The 20,377-nt window shown below is 50.3% G+C and overlaps 1 protein-coding gene across 1 annotated transcript in view; it reads right to left on the bottom strand.

Moving 5' to 3' along the window:
• Positions 1-20,377, bottom strand: part of vegfc (vascular endothelial growth factor c) — a 42,429-nt gene that overhangs the window by 8,471 nt on the left and 13,581 nt on the right. Inside the window, exons 2-5 of the mRNA XM_086210031.1 lie at positions 8,964-9,198; positions 8,387-8,577; positions 2,504-2,643; positions 505-647 (exon numbers count right to left, since the gene is read on the bottom strand). Coding sequence (XP_086066157.1) covers positions 505-647; positions 2,504-2,643; positions 8,387-8,577; positions 8,964-9,198 — 709 coding nt within the window. The remainder of the gene's footprint in view (positions 1-504; positions 648-2,503; positions 2,644-8,386; positions 8,578-8,963; positions 9,199-20,377) is intronic.

The raw sequence follows: 20,377 nt of genomic DNA, 5'->3' as shown, positions 1-20,377 counted from the left end.
CAGCGAGGTGGTCGGAGAAACGCAGGGCGGACACACAGCCTGTGGGAACGAGAGGCACGAGCACCAGTTCCCTCCCTGTCTCGACTTCTTCATCGCTAGAGTCATGTGTCTCCCTCCTAAGGGACCCTGCGCCCACCCACGCCACTACGTCATCAAAGGGCTGTATGATGAGGACACGACTGATCCCAAGGTGCCGCTGGAACAGCTCTGAACTCTTTACCTCCTCAGGTAACCTCACCTCACAGCGTGAAGTACAGCAGTGATCAACATTCGTAGTACAGAGAATCCCGGGTTGACCCTGAGGTGACCTTGCTGACCCTCTGGTCCTGCTACACAGGACACTCCTGGGATGTTTTCTGACCAACAGCACCAAGAAAGTTCCGTCTACCACATTGTTGAGATGGTCAGGAGAGGAAACAGAAGCAAACACACTTCCCCTGACTGTGTTTTTCTGATAAATGACCTGGGAATCCACCTGTGTTCGCCAATGTGTTTCAAACTCACCGAGGTGCTGCTGGGAGGGTCTCGGGAGGGGGAGCGGGGGCGGAGGGAGGCTGTGGTGCACGTTGGCCGCCATGCTCACACATCGACAGTGCCTGCTGCTCCAAGCCTGACCGGGGGGGCACGTCCTGTTGGCTACTGGACACCTATGACGGCGAGAAGAGTGACAGAGATTTCAGGGCACATGTGCAAGAACCGTGTGTGTGTGTGTGTGTGTGTGTGTGTGTGTGTGTGTGTGTCCATGATATAAACCAGCAGATGGACTGACAAACAACTTGATCTAAGTTTAGAACAGGAAAAGCTGTAGTTCAGAGGCGAGATTCAGAAACGTATTCCCATCTTTATAAATGCAGATTAAACAGACTGGACATGCAAAACAGACTTTGGCAACGCTGCTTCATTTTTTAAGTCCTCCAGGTTTCCCAGACAGACTCCACTACCAGAGGGAAATAAGCCTCAACCCCCCAGGACTGCACCAGATGTGTGAGGTGAGGAGTGCATGCAGACCCAAGTGGGATCACTTCTGAATTTAAATTTTTGTGATTGAAACTCTGTTAGTCAGGGACCCTGTGAATTGTTTTTTTCTGTTTGTGGACCGTAGCTCACGTTATGTGAGGCGAGTGTTCGAGATCCAGCGTCTATTAAAGTAGGAGAGGTGGGCGAGTCTCTCCAAGCGGTTGCAAAACTTCTCCTCCAGAGCCCTTTAGCAAACCCTGGTCCAGCACCCGGGACATCGTTGAGTTCTGCTTCAGTGCCTTTACTACAGAGCAGGATTAGAGGGCTGGAAGGTGGCGGACTATCATCACGGTAACACGGTGCTCCAGAGCAGGCTAGCAGCTAAACTACAAGGTCAAAACATATTCAAGCTCCACCCACTGACCAACCAGGTCTCACGGACGATGGCGTCACCATCCATCCACTGATAATTTGTCCTCGAGGGGGTGGAGGTCTTCATCTGTAACAGTTTCACAGACGGACACTGAGATTTGACTGCAGTCAAATAATCAGCTGCATCAAAGGCAGCGTCCCGCGTCAGCCTCTGATAGGTGGAGGAGTCCCTCGCGTCTCTGTGGGCCGGCTGCGGCTCTTGTTTGCTATTCTAAGACCACATGACCTCGGTATTTGTTTGCTCAAGTTAAATTGTTCCTGTTTTCTTTTCCTCATTCCGCTTTAATCATTTTTCAACATTTATCATCTCCCGTCTCTCGGCCCGTCTCTGAGCTCTGTGTGCAGGGGCACTAATGTCCCGGTTCCTGCTGCTGTATCTGTAGGAACAGGCGGCTCCGTCACACACGTCTGGTTTTAAAATGAATCTCTAGAAGTCTGCAACGCTTCAAGACACCGAAGCATTCAATGATTTCCTCGCAACAAACCAAACGCATCAAAAACCTCAGAAAACGCAGGAAATACAAAGGTGACAGGACACCACTGTGAAGGTGAGGGAGGTTGTTTAGAAATGTTGAATCACGACAAGCGCAAGAGCCCAAGATGGATCCTGGACTGTTTCCACACAGACGTAGTGGGAGGCGGGACCAGAACCACTGGATGCCCACCGTCCTTCATGCCGCATCGACACTGAAACCATCAAACCAGGAAACGAATGGAATGCTACTCAAACCGCACCAAGAGTGGAACAGCATCACAACGGGTTCATTCCCCGACAAATACATCCTCGTACGTAGGTGGTTGCTCGCCTCCCTGACGTGTGTCGGCCACAGTGACCTTTGACCCCGAAGTCTTTTCAGTTCACATCGTCGAGGATGTTTGCAGTTAAGTTGTAGAAGGCATTCCTGAGTCTTCATGTTCAAGAGGCTAGGACCATACTGCACACACACGCGAGGTGACGCTGACCTATGACCTTTGACCTATTCAGTCCTCGAGTGAATGAATTAAACCTCCTGTTTACCACAGTTGACAAGTGGTCTTTAAAATGTTGCAGATTTCAATTCGATAGGTGCGTGCATGCATGCATGTGTACGTGCGTGCGTATTCCAGGTCTTACTCTGGCAGCGATCTCCTGATGATGCTGTGCACTTGTTTGTAGACATCCAGCTTGGACAGGCAGCTGCACTGCGTGTGGTTGGCAACGCTGATGGTCACTGGCTTGGTGCCCTGGGTGATTGGCACCGTGATCTCAAAGAGCTGCAGAGGAAGAGAAGGTGAGTCAGGGAGAGACCGGGAGGCTGCTCCTGCTGTCGATCACCACAAAGGGTGACATGAAGGAGCCACACACAGAACAGAGTTTAGAGGAAAGGTCTGTGTGACCTGCGAGCGGCGGGGGCTGCAGAAGCCTCCACTGGGCCAGCTGAGGTCATCACTGCCATCCATCCATCCACCCAACCACCCACCCATCCATCCATCCATCCACCCGTTTTCTATAACTCTTATCTGTTGAGGGTTGTCGGGGGGGGGGGGGGGCTGGAGCCGATGGAGGAATCCTCCAACATTATCCAGCAGAAAACAAGCAAGTGAAAAGGAGGAGGAGGAGGAGCTGGGCTTTGGCTTTCACATGGCACCGATGAAGACTGAGAAGAAAAGAAACCCTGAGATCCACTTCAGTCTTTCACTGGACTGAATGGCCTGAATAACAACTAATTAGTCCTAATGGCCCCAATTCAAGACTCCAAACAGCTTAAACTGTCTCTCCCCTCTCATCCTAATGAGGACATCGTTAAGGCTGACCAGTATTTTTGACCTGGCTAAGTGGTTACCATGGTGACAGAGCGCACACCAGAATGGAGCGCTCTTTGAGGTCATGGGTTGAAAAGTTCACTGTCAGATGTTTCTTAAATTTGCGGCGATGTTTTTGGTGAGTAGCACTTCGCAAACGCTCCAACTAGGTGTCACTTCCTGTCAGCAGGGTCTGTTTTTGCAGCGACTGCGTCAGGGCCCTGACACTGCTGGAGCGCCTTCTGAGCTTTACTGCTGTTTTGAAGCTGTTTCCCAACAAGGGAACGGAAAACCGATGACAAACAGAAGCTTGTTAAGACATCACGCAGCTCTTTTTGAACCCAGAGGAGACATCAGTTTGTCACTGTCGTAAATTAAGATGTAAAAAAACAATGACACACGAGTGAGGGACAGATGACTAAACCAGCCGCTGCTTCCCAGCGCGTCAACTCAGAGGACGGCTCAGAAATGCCTCATCATCTGGTGCTGGATAACTGAGGAAGGCAAATGTCAAATGGCTTTAAAAAAATACGTACGCTGCTGCAAGCTTTACTAAGATATCTGACAGGAGGACATTTGATTCTTGACTTGTTTTTCAAATGAATCAATGAATTTTTTTGACCCACGTGATAAAACAATGGGCAAAGGAAACTGGGGAGGAATGTCCATCCATCTTCTACCTCTTCTCCTGTTGAGGGTGGTGGGGGTGGAGCCTATCCCAGCATCCTTCCCCCTGGACGGGTCACCAGTCCATAGCAGGGCCAACACATAGAGACAGACAACCATTGGCTCTCCCAGCCACGCCTACGGTCAATTTAGAGTCTGGATTAACCTGGTCCCTCTTGATGTCTTTGGACTGTGGAGGAAGCTGGAGTACCAGAGAGAACCCAGCAGGAACAGGGAGAACAGGGAATTTCCAATCTTGCTTAAACTGTTACCAGTGCTGTAATGTTTCTAAAAGCTGTGCAGTGTCATTGTAGGTGCCAACGGGGCAACAAGGGCCTGTACTAGGGAGCAGGGTTAGAGGAGGATTAGCCAGACAGCTTCAGGCCCAGCTCAGATTCTTCTGAAACAGGAAGGTCTCTCACTTTTCAGCAGAACACATCCTCATAGTAACAAAGACAGAGCAGGCTAGTGACTCAGACACGAGGTCGAAACATCATCTTTAACATTTTCAGTCAAAGATTATAAAAAATACGCACACACAGACTCGTGAGCATCAGTCGTGCAGAGAAGAGGAAACGTTACCGCTCTCGACCAGCGTGCCAGCTAGTTTGGGTTATTTCAAACAGCTGTTTGACAAATATCATCATCAGCATGTGAAGTATTAAAGAACACGGAACACACCAGGGTTCCACATGACAGCAGGTGTCATTAAACTCTGATGCAAAGACCAGACAGACAGATATAAACACTCAAAGAGACTCCCAGTCAGTCAAACAGTAAATTACACTCGTTAGCGCCACTTCTATTACCTGCTAAGTGTCAAAACCTCTCAATGGCTGCCAGCTGCTTCAAGCCACTGCCAAAGCAAATCAGCACAGTAAAACTTCCAGGATGATGAAACAAACCACAGGCATGCTGTTAACAGAAACAGGCCCACTGGACCTCTCCACACATCCATTAGAGGACAAATTATTCTCAGGCACATTGAAGAAAGTCAACTGAATTCAGATGAGCTGTAAATAATCAATCTGGTCTGCAATCATTCAGATGACGTACCACGTCGCTTATGTAAATGTGAGAACTCTGGCCAGGCGTCTGAGGCCGCAGCCAAAAACAGCAGTGAGAAAAAAATGTGTGGATTGAAAGAATGTCATAAACAAAGTGGCTGCGCAGCCAGAGCCGCGTTACCTCTGCCAGCCTCGCAGCTCAACCTCTTTTCATGAAAGTTCAGTCAGCGCTGCTTTCATCAGAGGGAGAGCTTTATTCCCACTGCACTAAGTTTAATTTCTGTTCTAGGACCTTCCTGCAAGTCCATGGGAATACATGGACAGCCAAAGGCAGCAAAGACGCCCGCGTGGTGCAGAACGGAGGAGGCAAGAGCCGTGACACCGATGAAGCAAGATACAGCAAGTGAAGGAGGAGCTGGGTGGAGGAGAGGAGGCCGGAAACCTTCTCAGCTCCACGACCCCGGACACAGGAAGAGCTGAAACTACCCGAAAGAGGATGAGAGGGCGTGCAGGAGGAAGCTGGAGGGGAAGGTGAGGGAGAGCAAGACGCGGGACGTCTGGGGTCGTGTCACTTTGATCATGGCGGCTACACAAGCACGTAGCAAGCATGTGGTGACCTCAGCTGTCTGGAGCTGCATGAACACACCTGGTGATGCACACGGAGGTTCAACAGTATCGTCAAAAACTGCTCCAGCTCTGTTTCATATGATTACACGTGGACAGGTGGGGCTGCATCATCTAATTCAAGTCTGATAATTAATGAAATCGTTGTGTGTGTGTTGATAGAAGAACTGCCAGACCAGAACAAATATCCTACTTAAATAAAAGGTCAGACCTGTGGCGAGGGAGGAGGATCAGGTCCGTCTGAAATTGAGCTTTTTGGCCATCGAGCAACATGCAGTTTTAGTGAAAAGACAACACCTCATCACCAAAATGGAGTCACTAGGAAACAGACCAGTACACACAGATGAGGTGGAAACATGTGGACGCTTCCCTCGAAGCGGGCCGGACGTCTGGATGCAGCTCAGTTTACAGGAAGTCCAGATGATTCCTACTGCTGTCAGAGGACCGAACACGAGCGTTGCACCACTGAGCCCAGTTCACTCACTGTCATTCATATCACACATCATATCTATGTAACATACAAAGTACATACTCTTCTAACACACACACACACACACACACACACACACACACACACACACACACACCTGATGAGTTCTGGCTTCAGCAGACAGACTTCCTGCTCTGACAGTTCATCTAATCAGCCGCTGCCAGTTCATGAAGGTAAGAGGAAATGAATAAAGCAGCTGAGATGAAACAATAAGGCATCACACACTCGCTGAGTGAGTCCATTAACGACAGCTCGCCGGGAACGAGTTCAGCAGCTGACGGACCGGCGCCATTGTCTCTGAGGCCGAGGCAGAAACAGAGAATCCACTGAAACACAGAGCTTCAACTGATAAGGTTTTTATAACGACTTAATATTTCCAAACACCCACCAGTCCAGAGTCAAAGTTGATGCAGACGCAGGAGCGCCCACCCCCAGCCAGACACAGGTGGGTTGGGCTGTTGCAGGGGGACGCGATGATGCTACATGATGCTAGGTTAAGAGCGGCAGGAACACCACCGTCGCCATCTCCTCCTCAGGATCCTAAAACTTCCACCGCCAAATACATCCTACAACACACCGAGTGAGGTTATCCATCTTCAGTCTGTGAGCTGTCGCCGCAAACACGTTTGGAATGCCATCGAGGCATGACGTCCTCAGAGCTCCTCGTCCAGCTGCAGGAGGACGGTCTCCTGGGTGATCTCCATCTTCACGACATGTTTATACAAGACACGCGTGCAGAGGTCTACAGAGTCCCTGCCATGACTCAACAGGCAGCAGGAGCAGCAGGACCAGCAGCAGCAGCAGGAGGAGGAGGAGCAGGAGCAGCAGCAGCAGCAGCAGCAGGAGGAGCAGGAGCAGGAGGAGCAGGACCAGTAGCAGCAGCAGGAGGAGGAGCAGGAGCAGCAGCAGGAGGAGCAGGAGGAGGAGGAGGAGCAGGAGCAGCAGGAGGAGGAGCAGGAGGAGCAGGAGCAGGAGGAGCAGCAGCAGGAGGAGCAGGAGCAGGAGCAGGAGGAGCAGCAGCAGGAGGAGCAGGAGCAGGAGCAGCAGCAGGAGGAGCAGGAGGAGGAGCAGGAGCAGGAGGAGGAGCAGGAGGAGCAGGAGCAGCAGGAGGAGGAGCAGGAGCAGCAGGAGCAGCAGGAGCAGCAGGAGCAGCAGATGGAGGAGCAGGAGCACCAGCAGGAGCAGCAGCAGGAGGAGCAGGAGCAGCAGCAGGAGCAGCAGATGGAGGAGCAGGAGCAGCAGCAGGAGGAGCAGGAGCAGCAGGAGCAGCAGATGGAGGAGCAGGAGCAGGAGGAGCAGCAGCAGCAGCAGGAGCAGCAGCAGGAGGAGCAGGAGCAGCAGGAGCAGCAGCAGCAGCAGGAGCAGGAGCAGGAGGAGCAGGAGCAGGAGCAGCAGCAGCAGCAGCAGGAGCAGCAGCAGGAGGAGCAGGAGGAGCAGGAGCAGGAGCAGGGGGAGCAGGAGGAGGAGGAGCAGCAGCAGGAGCAGGAGCAGGAGGAGCAGGAGGAGCAGGAGCAGGAGCAGGAGGAGCAGGAGCAGGAGCAGGAGGAGCAGGAGGAGGAGGAGCAGCAGCAGCAGCAGGAGGAGGAGCAGCAGAACTTCCACAACTTCTCATATCTGACATCCAGCCTCAGCTACTGTGTGTGGGAGGTCTTCATCTCTGTGCTCCTCCAGGAGTTTCAAGGACTGCCAGATCACATCTGTGTTTCTGCGCCCTGAGCGTCCAGGCCCCCACCCTGATGCTCCGGTGCTCTCTAGTCTGACTGTCTGCAGCTTCTTCTACTGTTATTGTCTCAGTAAAAAACTGGACAATTTGATATGTGAGTTCATATCACATGGACAACACAAGAACAGTTTGAATCCTCTGAATAAAGAATCACATCATTAAAAATGACTTCACAGTTCTTCCAAGTGGAAATGACAGTGTGTCATGTGACATTTATGGTCAACCAAAGACTCTGAAGTCCCTTTCACACCAAAGCTGCTGCATGTTTCACTCGGTGCAGTTAAGAGTGTTTACACTCTCTGGACCACTGAACGAAGCACTGAGACTCCGCTGGAACGGTCACAGCTGGCGTGCTACACTCGCTCTTATTATTGTGCAACTGGGAACCGGCCAGTTTTGATAAAGAAAACCAGTAAGAAATAGAACGGTAAACATGGTAACAGCTGATTGGCTCAGACACCAGAGCGACGCTGGCTGCAGGCCCCACCCACAAACACGTAACTTAGTTTCACACTCATCACAAACTTCCAAAGTCACTCAGTCTCTCTCTCTCTCTCACACACACACACACACACACACACACACACACACACACACACACACACACACACACACAGCATGTGCACCATTTGTATGAACCCACTCAAGAGCAGCAGAACTTGTGCTTTCCAGCATAAAGGAGAAGCGGAGGGAGGCGGGGCTTACGGTTTTGCTGAGGTAACCTGTGGAGATGTTCCTGCATTGTTTGTCTTCAGAGTGGCAACATCCTCCACATCTGTAGACGGACACACACGGGGGCTTGTAGAAGATGTTGGTGGGAGCGCCGAACTCCCTGGCCACGTCGACACACGCCTCCCTGGGCAGGCACTGAGTCCTCCTCCACTCCGACTCGATACCTGCACGGGTCAAGTTATTTCCAGACATATTAGAAGGAAAATACCGGTTCTGATCCAGATCCACATCCAGGCAATGTGTATGCAGGCGGTAACAATCAGTCAAAGTGGGAAAAACATAGAAGTGTGATTATGTAATAACTACACCCATATTTTACAAATCACAGTGAAAGACACACTCAGACGTAGTAACCTAACAATATACTGCAAGATAACGTGTACTATTCAGTACAACTGGAGCTCATTCCACTGTGCAGTTATACAGGATTCAGTTTCTTCTTACGACGTTGTACCTGCGTCTCGTTCCTACTGTGAACAAGAACAACAGACCAGATACACACAACACAGACGCCATGTTCATCGGCATGTCAATACAACAGCAAACCTACTTTTTAGAATATCCAGGTTGAGGTAGGCAGCAGCGAATGTGGGCTCTTCTGGGTCTGCCAGCGGCCTCAGCCGGGGGGGCTGCCCCCGCTGAGGGAGTCTGGAGGCGGCGGCAGCAGACAGCTTGGATCTGCACTTCAGAGCAGCCCAGTAGGACGGATAGATGAGGCTCATGAGTTCATCAACGCTGGCGGCGGAACGCAACCTCTGCTCCATGTCTGGCTGTGGTGGAGAGTCCTGAAATGCAGCACAGAGACGTCGTCACCCAGGATACGAACACGGGCCGGGCAGTGCCGCCGGGGCGCCTCCTGCAGGCCCACGTCTACTAAGTGGCGTCAATCTGATAAAGCAGCTCAGATGGGAGAGACGATCTCTGTGGGTGACCTCCCAACGGCAGGCAGCAGGTGAACACACACACCTCCCAAACTGCCAGCAGCCTGAATAAGAACGGATGTACAATCAGAGAAAAAGAGTCCACGCGCAGCTGAGCCAGAGCTCCACCAGGTGCAGGACCAAACCCCGCCTCTTCACATGGTTGGTCCTGCACCTGGTGGAGCTCCGGCTCCGGGGGTGCAAGTTCCTCCCCAGGCTGCCCAGTTCTGGACAACAACAAGGCCCAAACATGAGGATGTTGATTCCTGTGTCAAAATGGCTCCTCTGTTGTTTTGGTGATAAACTCGAGGGTTTACTGACCCCCCCGCCCCCTCGCCAAGTCCTGTCATAGCACCGCCTACTGGCAACAGGAAGTGACATGTTGCGAGGAAGCTGCCACAAGTGACTCACAGTGTTACAAAGTCTGCGTGACACTGAGCTGAGTGGAGGTCGGTGCCTGGAGCGGCCTGCTGGTTCAGCACCACGGACAGTGAGGGCCAGCAGACACCAGAACCCAGGGAGGAAACGTAGGCCTGTAGTTCACCCGCGTGACATCACCGCAGACACGCACACGCCAAACACCTTCATCTCCCTCATCTTCATCACTTGATCAATGTCAGTAAATAATCATCCTCCTCATCCTCACTGTCGGTCCAAAATAATCACAACACGGACGAGTTCGCCACGAAGAAGCTCACAACATCTCACCAAGCAAATCTCTGACTGATGACATCATGTTGTTAGAGTCTGATGTCATCAGTCAGACGACTGCAACGGCACTCGTGCTTTATGATCTCACTCTTCCTCGGGGTCGTTATGGCGATTCACCGCGAGCAGCCACTGATCAGCCGGCTGGCGTCAATCACTCATGAGCTGCTTCGTGTCGCCCACTTACGGTTGAGTGTGGGCGTGTCGAGGGCGGGGTCAGAGGGGGATTCCAGGTAGGCTTGATTTATAGGACAGACTGCTCTCAGGTGAGAGGTTTTATAATTCTGAATCTGTTTTCATTCCGTTTTCTGCGTGCATTCTCACTAAGAGTCCTACTCACCGTTTCAGAAATGAGACCCTGGAAACATTATTGTCAAGAAACACTTGTCCAGAAATAAACTCAGGTGAAACGCTCACCTGGCCAACACCTGAGGGCCTCCTGCCCTGGCGCTGACCTCCTTCTCTAGCATCACCACCACGGTGCCGCGCCGGCCCTCCAGTCCTCATTAGCGGCATTTAATGATCAAATAAATCCTGATGAACACACAACGGATTTCTGATTTTGTGACTCGGATTCGGTCTCAGAGTTCCAGGTTTCCATCAACTGACAAATAAATAATGAACGCCATCTTTAACTCGCACAGGCGCAAGGGTGTGGTTTCACTTGTTTGTTAAGGCACATTCTTGTGAAACTGATTTTCAAAAAGCAGATGTGATGACACAAATAAATCATGTGACCTAGACCCACTCGTCACACTCACTCACTCACACACACACTCACACACACACACACACACACACACACACACACACTTCACCAACTGTAGTTATTTGTATGAAAGTGGGAGAACAGGAGCTGTACAAGGGAAAGTCAATTCTGCTGCCTGGGAAATTCCTGTGGTACACACTCCTGCCAAACAAAACACACACACACACACACACACACACACACACACACACACACACACACACACACACACACGCTATCAATGATGAGTCAGAGATGGAACGATCATGATGAGGAACTTCCTCTTGGGCACCTCTCTAACAGGGTCTGATAGCGCTGGCGTTCACCGGTGAGTGAGGAGGAGTGTTTCAGCGATGGCCTGAGGACGAGCAGCCAACCTGACAGGTGTGGTCACCTGAGCGTGGCGAGGATATTTTCTCAGTGGGTGAGCCATTTAACGGTCGGGTGAAGCTAAACGAGGAAGGCTCTCCTCCTCAGGGCCCTCAGACATCATTTTTTTATTTGACCATCAAAAAACTGAAAAAACCCCTTGGAACAAATCTTGTTTTACTGAAACAACAATGGCGATGACCACGTCTGCATCATAAACACCGCCTGAAGCAGAGCGACTCACGGACGACCAGCAGCGGAGTCACGGAGGCTAAACTGACAAGCAGCAACATAATAATCCAGAGGAAGATGGCATCACTGATCTCCCAACCAACCAACGACCAACGACCAACTAACCCTAACCAGAACCAGGACACGTCCCAGGAAACACGGGATCGTTACTCAGTGTCCGACCAGTGAAATTACTCATAGTTCACCCCCCCCCCCCGACTGTAGACATTCATGTGTGATGACAATTAAAATAAACTATATATATATATATATATATATATATATATATATATATATATGCGCATTCATGCACTACAAAAGTATGACTTCATGAGAATGTTATCTCACTCCCTGTCCTTCAGTACATTTACACATCTACTATTGTACTGTTGATAATAAACAGCAATTCAACAACCACACAATCAACTAAAGGAACAATACGACTGCTCACTATAAGCAAGGCCATCCTGTCTCTCTCACTCACACACACACACACACACACACACACTGGCCTTTGTATTAGACGCCAGTCAAACGGACAGTGAGTTAAGCAGCCCATTGTATTTTACTGCCTCTGTGAATTTGTTTACAACCATTAGAGGTAACACACACACACACACACACACACACACACACACATATATAAAACACTCCATTTCCTACCAGAAACAATGGGTTTATTTTAAGTGTCTACTCTAAATGTACTCGTGTTCCTCCAAAACCCGCTGCAGAGAAGAACTCAGACGTGAGGTGTGAACGAACCCAGGTGACACGAACTCTCGCACAATCACACACCAGACGGCCTTCCCTCATTCAGAGGGGAGCAGGAGTGACATCTAAAAATGTGATCAACATCGAGGGGAAGCTGCTTCTCTCTCTGTGCTTCCAGTTTGCTCCAAACACCACATTCACAATCTGCTCAGGTATTTAGACCATTTCACACAAATAACTACAGTCGGTGAAGTGTGTGTGTGTGTGTGTGTGTGTGTGTGTGTGTGTGTGTGTGTTTTGAATCGTCAGGTCTGCAGTACTCGTAGGTTTTTGGTTCATGTCTAAGAGAAAATCCCAAATAGGAAAATATGAGTGAATCCAGCCAATTCTTGGAAATGGAAATTTAAGAACAAATCTGCGGTCCAAGTGTTTCTTCATGAGGCCCGGCGCCTGTTGGCTGCTTCCAAAGCGTGTTTGACCTGCTCCCAACTGTCTACCTGAACGCTGCCTGCTGCTATTTTGGGTGTGTAAACATATAACCCTCTACGGAAGCCCAGAAAGGCCATATTTGCTGCTTTATTCTATGCCATTATCTTCTAAGGGGGGGCTACGTCCTCATCACACGACAGCGAGTGGCGTTAGCTTCTTAAAGGTTTTATCCCAAGTTCACACGTTTCATTATCTCGTGACGACAAAGTCTGATTGCAATTTGCGTTTATATGTGAACTTTGTTGAGGACCCATGAAAATGGCCGCTGCCCTACGTCTCCACATCGGGGCACCCACTGAGTTCACGCCACCGAGCTGACAATCGTCAGGCAACAAGCGCCTCCAACAGTCATCAACACACGAGACAGATTCTGACGCAACACCCTGGTCACCACTCTGCCCGCCAATACGCACGACCGGCCCCAATCATGGTGACTCATCTGTTTTCCACGCCTAATCGTCTCCTAAGATTCCAGGCAGATTTCAACACAAGCAGTTTAACCTACAGACCAACAGGCTTCCAGCTTTCTTCCCCACAAAATTACTGCCGCTGAAAATTCAGCTTTTTTTCCGTGAGTTCACGTACGGTGAGACTCGCTGTGTGAGAGTCAAGACAGGCGGAAGCCTTTCTGGGGGCGGAGCCCTCACTGACACCACAGCAGACTAGATGTTATCACGGTCTCCCCGCCGCCCACGCCCATGGAATTTTTTTCCTGTCCAGTCCAGGTCACATGATCAATGTTTAATAAACAGCCCCTAAATCGTGGCTGCCTGTGTCCATGCAGCTGCGTGTGGGTCACTACTGTTTAATTAGAGCTTTCACGTCAGACTAACACAATGTGAGCGTCTTAAACTGAAGCAGACCTGCAACAACAATGAGTTGAAGATGCCAAGCTGGAAGAAATCAGGTTCAGGTTGATGCGACGTAAACGGAAGAGTCAGCTGCGCACATGTTGGACAGCTCAGATCACATCTACGATTACGGGACTCCCCGGAGCTTGAAACCAGAGAAGAACATTGTCCTGCTGGATGTCAGCAGCCAGCACTCATCGGCTCAGTCTGGGAGCTTTTAACCACACATGGATCACCTCGCCGGGAGGCTTTGGAACGCGCCTCCAGGTTTGAGTCCAGGACTTCAGGCTCTCTATCGTTCAGACGTTGGAAAGATTGGTTGCTGCTCGACTGTCTGGGTGTCTGAAGTCAAACAGAGTAGTTGTCAAACTTAAGCATGTTCTGGCTCACCAAGTAGACTCTCAATAGCCTGGGAATCCCCGTTTCAAGCAAGCGAGTCTCGGGTTCGGTCCCAGGTCCTTTCTGTGCCAGGTTTGCACGTTCTCCCGGGTCTGATTAGGGTTACCACCAGGAAAGATCCGCAGCGGATCCTCGTCCCTCCCAACAGGATCAACTCATTCATTTTGTAGTATCTGTGTGTGTTTGTGCGTGTGTGTGTGTGTGTTTGTGCGTGCGTACATATATGGTCGTGCTCCCTGTATGCAGCCCCCCCCCCCCCGCTCACTTCATAGTGTAACACCCTGCCATGGCTCCACATGGTTTTCTTCAGGTGTGCAGGAAAGTCAACTTAGTTGCTTTCCCGCAGAGGCGAGCAGCAGGCCAGCTTGGTAGAGATGTTTTTTCCAGACCATCAAAAGCTTGTTTGTTCACTTCACGCAGGAGAGTTTCCATGACCTGGGCCAGTACCACGCCGTAGGATCACGTGACCGGCGTCCGGCTGTGTTGAGCTGGTGTCAGCAATCAAACAACAGCGGTTGTTAGCAACGTTCTCTGTTTACTCTGAACTTGGCAGCGCTCGCCAGCCCCTCTGAGGAATGGTGACCAATCACAGTGGAGAGGGCGTGGCAGGAGGTGCACACGCAGGGGGGCCAAGGGGAGAGGTGGGTTACACAGCCTGTTTTAGCGGGTTCAGAGACACCAGGACGAGAGACAGCAAGAGTCCAGCTGCTCTCCAGAGCCCAGGACAGCACACGGGACCACCTTGATGGCTCCCTCTTAACAGCAGGTCATACTTTGGTCATGTGATCACACTTTGTGATCATTGACTAATTTCCATCCGACAACAAAAACTTCAAGAAAGAAACAGCTGGTGAGAGGACCTTGAGGTTTGTTCTCTTCAGATGAGAGTTCATTGCCAAACGGTTCTGCTCTCAGGTTGAATGTTTCTAAAATAGGAACCCTCATCCATCAGTCACAGCAGAGTTCAGCTGTCCTGCGTCCAGTTGGGTTTTCCATGGGGGGGGGGGGGGGGGGTGAAAGCGCACAGATGGTAGAGCACTCAGACGCAGCGCACTGGCAGTACCTGCCAGGGCTCGAACACACGGCACATCAAAGACAGGAAATACAACAGGACACTTCCCGGATACTGCATCAAACAAAGTCACATTCCAAAATGGTACCCATGTACTTGAACTGAGATTTTTTTTTTTAAATCACATAAAAATGATTTATACCCTCTTCATTCTACCATGTTGTACATCATAAAACTTACAGTGCCGGATGGTTTACTGGTGAGATGCGGCCTCGGTCAACTTCTCCTTTTCTTGCCAGACTCAAAGAAACCACAAGTAGCTGTGAGAGACGCTCCGCAAGCCCTTTGCCATACCAGGCGCCGATTCCCATGATTCCAAACACACATGACCACATGACGAGGACCACAGTCTGGCACCCGTCGGTCATGTGTTCCTGTCAGTGACCTTCGCCACTTCATTACTGTCACGCCCTCCTTGAGTCCACCTGGACGTTTGTACTACAGTTGAAGGAACGAAGCTCCACTTGGACAGCGTCTTCGATGCTCCTGTCATTTTTCTCTGTGGGCGTTTCTCTTTTCAGCGGAGGAGGCGGCCCTCACTGGGGCCCGCGGCACATTTGCACTCTCACTGGTAAAAACGCGGCATGTTTGAAGCAGTTCCCTCATGGCACCTAGGAACCACCTGGAAGGTTACACAGACCACGACCTGTGACCAGGGGCAGAGCCAGAAATTCTTCATTGGGGTGGCCAGGGCGAGACCATCACTCACATAGGGGTGACAATAAGTAGATACCTAAAATGTTTCAGTGACTTTTTTTCACACAGGTACTCTCCACCGCAGCCACGGTCTCTTTTCTCCTGCGGCGCTCCCGCTTGCTCTCTGCTCCCACCTCGTTGTGTCCTACAGCGAAATGCGTCCGTGCGGAAACGGCAGTTAGGCAGAACCAATGTTCCATGTGTGAGCCGCATTTTAACAAATTATTCCCAGCCACAGGGGTGGCCGGAGCGCTGCCAGGGCCACGGCCACCCCATAGCTCCGCCCCTGCCTGTGACCTCTGTCCCAGTGGATGCTTGTAGCAAACTGGAAGAACCTGGCTTCAAACAGACGGTCCACCAGAACAGGTAATGGTTCCAGCCGGGGTCGGCAGCCGAGCCGCCATATGAGCACCGACTGCTGGACGCCCACCACCTGACTGTCCCCAGACATCTGCTTATTCATACCAGACGGTATGTTGTCTTTTGAAGACAACACAACCAAGCCAACAAAGACAACCACGTTCGGTCAGGTGAGGTGAGGTAGCAGAACCAAACCTGTCACCTGTGTCGGAGCTTTTCCACTCACGAAAAACAAACCAGAAGTGGATAAAGGAGACAGACGTCCGACAGATGACCCGCAGGCTGGTGCCGGGTCGACTGGCTCGTACACTGACTTGCAACAGCACGATTACTGAACTCGTGTACTTCAACATGAACCACACATCCACATACACAGAGGACAATCCTCCAAGCCACTGAGGGAACTAACCAGAGCCGGTCACATGACCAGCAGACTCCACTCACAAGACAGTCAAGCAGTTATAATGAATGTGTCTTGTGTCCTGTGAGAATGTTTGTGTATATTTGTTGTATATGTGAGGTATCGCTCGAATCACGTGTTCTGTCCCTGCTCCACCGCTGACACACGTCTGTCAACGTGTCGGAGGAACATTTGAGGGCTTCATTCTCGACCAGGGCTTGAAGGAGTCGGGAGTTCGATCCCAGTGCCGTTGTAGCGAGGGGATAAGAGGAGTCTTTATCAGGTCGGTGGCGCGCACGTGCCTCCGATCACCATCTACTCTTTGTGAATGACCTGGTACTTCTGTGGTTCTGAGTACCATTGACATACGACTTGTGCCGCTACTCCCACGTCACGCTGGAGACCACGTGTGTTTCAGGCGTCAGTCACTGCAAATCCGAAGCCTTAGCAACACGAGTGAGACGTTTATCAGCCATCAGGGGTGATGGAGAAGCTGAGCATGGATTTTGTCCAAGTAAAGAAAAGACCGACGACAACAACTGTGCACACTGAAGTTTCTGTTGCGAGGTGTCACCCTCGTTGTCAGTTCCCATGACGGCCTGCAGGCAGATCGACGCCGCTGTGAGGACGATGAACCCTCAGATTAACTTTCCTGACACGATTTCTGACAGTTTGTGCAAAGTCATTGCAGAATCAGTTGTCCGGATAGCTGGTCTGTGAGGACGCCAGATGGGCGGTCCTGGGCTGGTGTGCTTACGCGTGGCTTGCAGGCGCCAGGCCAGGTGGTTGTACTCAAGTCCTTGGAGACAAGTTTGGAGATGGTTTATGGGACTGAAATCAGACTTCAACTGGTGGGCTGCAGCCCTGGGCGACATTCCTGCACATTTGAGCGTTTCCTTGACTGTGACCAGGCTCACCTGTGCAATCATCCTGCTGTTGAATCAGCTGACGCGTCCCACCTGCTCAGCGATGAAGGGCTCACTAACGGGGATCTCAACAAAGATGACAAAATTTGTGAGAGAAAGAAAAAAACTTTCGTTTGTTCACAAACGATGTGTTGCATCTCTGACATGAACTCATTAAAAATGGGAGCAAAAAACAAAATTGCTGCATTAATATTTCATCCTCATTCCCAACTTTGACACACTTATCCTGCCAGGAGGTTTGTGTGTGTGTGTGTGTGTGTGTGTGTGTGTGTGTGCCAGGGAGTGTGTGTGTGGCATGGAGAGTGTGTGTGTCCCGTCTGCTCCAGCTACTCATGTGCAACACTGGCTCATGAGTCAATATCACTGCCTTGTTTCACGCTCGCAGCTGCTGCACGACAGCTACTGACTGAAAATTGACTGCAATTCAGAGTGTGAGTGTTAAACCAGCTGTTCATACACACACACACACACAGAACATCTGCATCTGCTTACAAAAATAGAAATAAAAAGGTTTCATGTTAAATATGAGAGAGAGATGCAGAGCCAGAATCTCCTCCAGAGCAGATGGAGATTTACAGATGTGAGAAAGATTAGATTAGATTAGATTAGATTAGATAAAATTAGTTAGCTCGGATTAGATTAGATCAAATCAGATTAGATCAGAATTCATTAGATTAGATCAGATTAGAATATGGAGCAATCTTCAAGTGAAGGACAAGAAGAAGGCAGTGTGCACAAAAGTGTAGGGATGACATGCACAAGGTGAAGTACAGGGAAACTGAAGAATACGCAGGAAAGAAAAGCAGGCCGTTAACAGGCTGGACGGAGAGTTGACAGCAAAATATCAGCATAAATACACGCAAAACGCAGCTGAGCCACGACGTGTCACGAATCACTGCAGAATACCACAATGCACTGCAAGTGAAACACTTAGCCCCCTGCAGTTTACACAGCAGCTATGAACGCTGGTGCGTCAAACATCGTGGTAAGGATAATAGTAAAAGCTAATGAGAGAGAGAGGGAGAGAGAGAGAGAGAGAGAGAGAGAGAGAGAGAGGCGTGTCTTTGCACTGACGTGGGTGAGGATGGGAGGGGCCAGGCCCTGGGCAGGCTGGGATATGTGTGGATGAGTAATCTGTGTGTTATGTGAGCAGCTTGAGTTGACACCATTGAGTTTTCACCTTGTTTCATTCAATCGCTGGATTATTTACGTCTCATTCCTGCATGTTCCGATGCTGTCGATGGCGTTTCATGGAATCTGTCAAGAACACGAGCCCACTGGGGTTCCATGGTTGGGAAGTGGAGGTGGATCCTGCTGCTGTTGGTGTTTAGACAGTTAATCTGTGGCCTTGTTGTCTCAATGATGTGTACGCTTTGCTGACCGGTTGGTCGAGGACAGTTTGTGATGAGTGGCTTGCTAGTTAGCTTAGCATCCCCTGCAAGAAGAAGCTAAGATCTCCGACCACTTCACCCCCTCAGAGACATGCAAGCCAGCAGAACCTCAACCGGAGTCGTCCGTGCAAAGAGGGAGGGAGACTCGTTTCTGGCGCCCTGACTTCAACCAGGCAAGCGATTAGCTCAGCTAGTGGGCCGCCTCCCTTACCCCTCCCTCACCCCCAGCGCCTGCTCTTGTCCCTGGGCCCCAGGCTGCACCGGTCCGGTGAACTCAAGACCTGCAGTCTGCTGAGAGCCAGTCTGGACCTCGGTGGAAGTTCGTCCAGCAGGTTTCTGTTGAAATCCAGATGTGCTGCTGAACTGTGCACTTGCTCACCGCTGGAAAGTCACTGGATCTAACCTTGCTGACATCACTAGTATCGGGATCCAGCCTTGACACACCAGGACATGGACAACGACACCGAAATGGAACTTTTTTCTGTCCAACTTAACAACATGATCGTCCTTCTAACTATTGATGGTCATGTGACATGTATCCCGTTGCAGCGTTCGCCTAGTCAGCCCCTCTAATTGTCTAATTTCAAATTTTCTTTTTCTTGACCTTAAAAATATGCTTCTCTTCAACAACAAATAAAGGAATAAAACTAACAAGGACCAATCAACACCATGACTTCAGCTCTGACGATCCAAGCCCCGCCCACTGATTAGAGATCAGTGTCTGCTGAGGAGCTGGCGAGACACTCCGTCAGCTGGATTTCTTTCAAAACCACCTTCTATACCCTCAAATAAACCTTAGAATTTGTGGGTTTCAGTTGTTTGCGCCAAACAGCCTCCAACCTGCAGAATTTGGAGAATTTAACATGCGTGTGCTATTGAGTATCACATACTAAAGATGCGTGTTCTCTCAGTTCGTCCATTTCCTTTATCAAAGGAAGTTTTTTTTCAAGTTTAAAAGGTCTTTGGAAGAACATAAAAATATGATGGGCAAAAGATGAAGTGAATATATTGTAAGTAGTTTTCATTTCCACTGTGAAACAACATTTTATTTGTAAAAGCTGCTTTCTTCTCATTAAGTTTCCCAGTCAGAAAAGAGAGGGAGACAGAGAGAAGAAGCTCCTGCATGACTGAAACAAAGCCCTGGCTGCAAACTCACCTCCTCAGGCTAAACTGTGACGAATCAGAAATCACCCTCATTCTCATGGGTAGAAATCCTGCCTGTCAGAAACGCTCATCCAGGCATTAATCACCTCCAGACTGCAGCACAGGTCTGACGGCGTCGGGGGGCTCCTCCCACTCAGCCGCTCCTCAGATATTGCAGGCTGTGTGTTCTCGTGCTGTACCGCAGGAACAGCCATCCACACCGGTCCTTGGATTCTAAGGTCTGAGCTCACCTCAAGTTGCTCCTACAGTGGAAGGATGCAACTGTTGCCTGCAGGCTGGGAAAACACGACCCACTCAGTCTGGAAGTATCTCACTCTGTTACAGCGGTGCGAGGCCCGGGACTGAGAGCTGACAGGAGGCCTCACCCTCCAAACCTGGACCTTCTCCACAAAACTCCTTCTGGCACAGCACATCAGTTTAAACAGAAAATTCTCCTGATGAGATCAAATGCAGTACGAGCATCTGTGCACCACCTTCATGCTCTCCGCCTGTGGTGTAGCTCGTGCTGCTGGTGAGAAATCACCTCCAA

The sequence above is a fragment of the Aulostomus chinensis genome, chromosome 8 (assembly GCF_037954235.1).
Source record: "Aulostomus chinensis isolate RoL2024-O1b breed Wild chromosome 8, RoL_Achi_v1.0, whole genome shotgun sequence".
NCBI lineage: Eukaryota > Metazoa > Chordata > Actinopteri > Syngnathiformes > Aulostomidae > Aulostomus > Aulostomus chinensis.
Note: the sequence above shows the minus strand (reverse complement) of the source record. Positions and strands in the feature narration are given on the sequence as shown.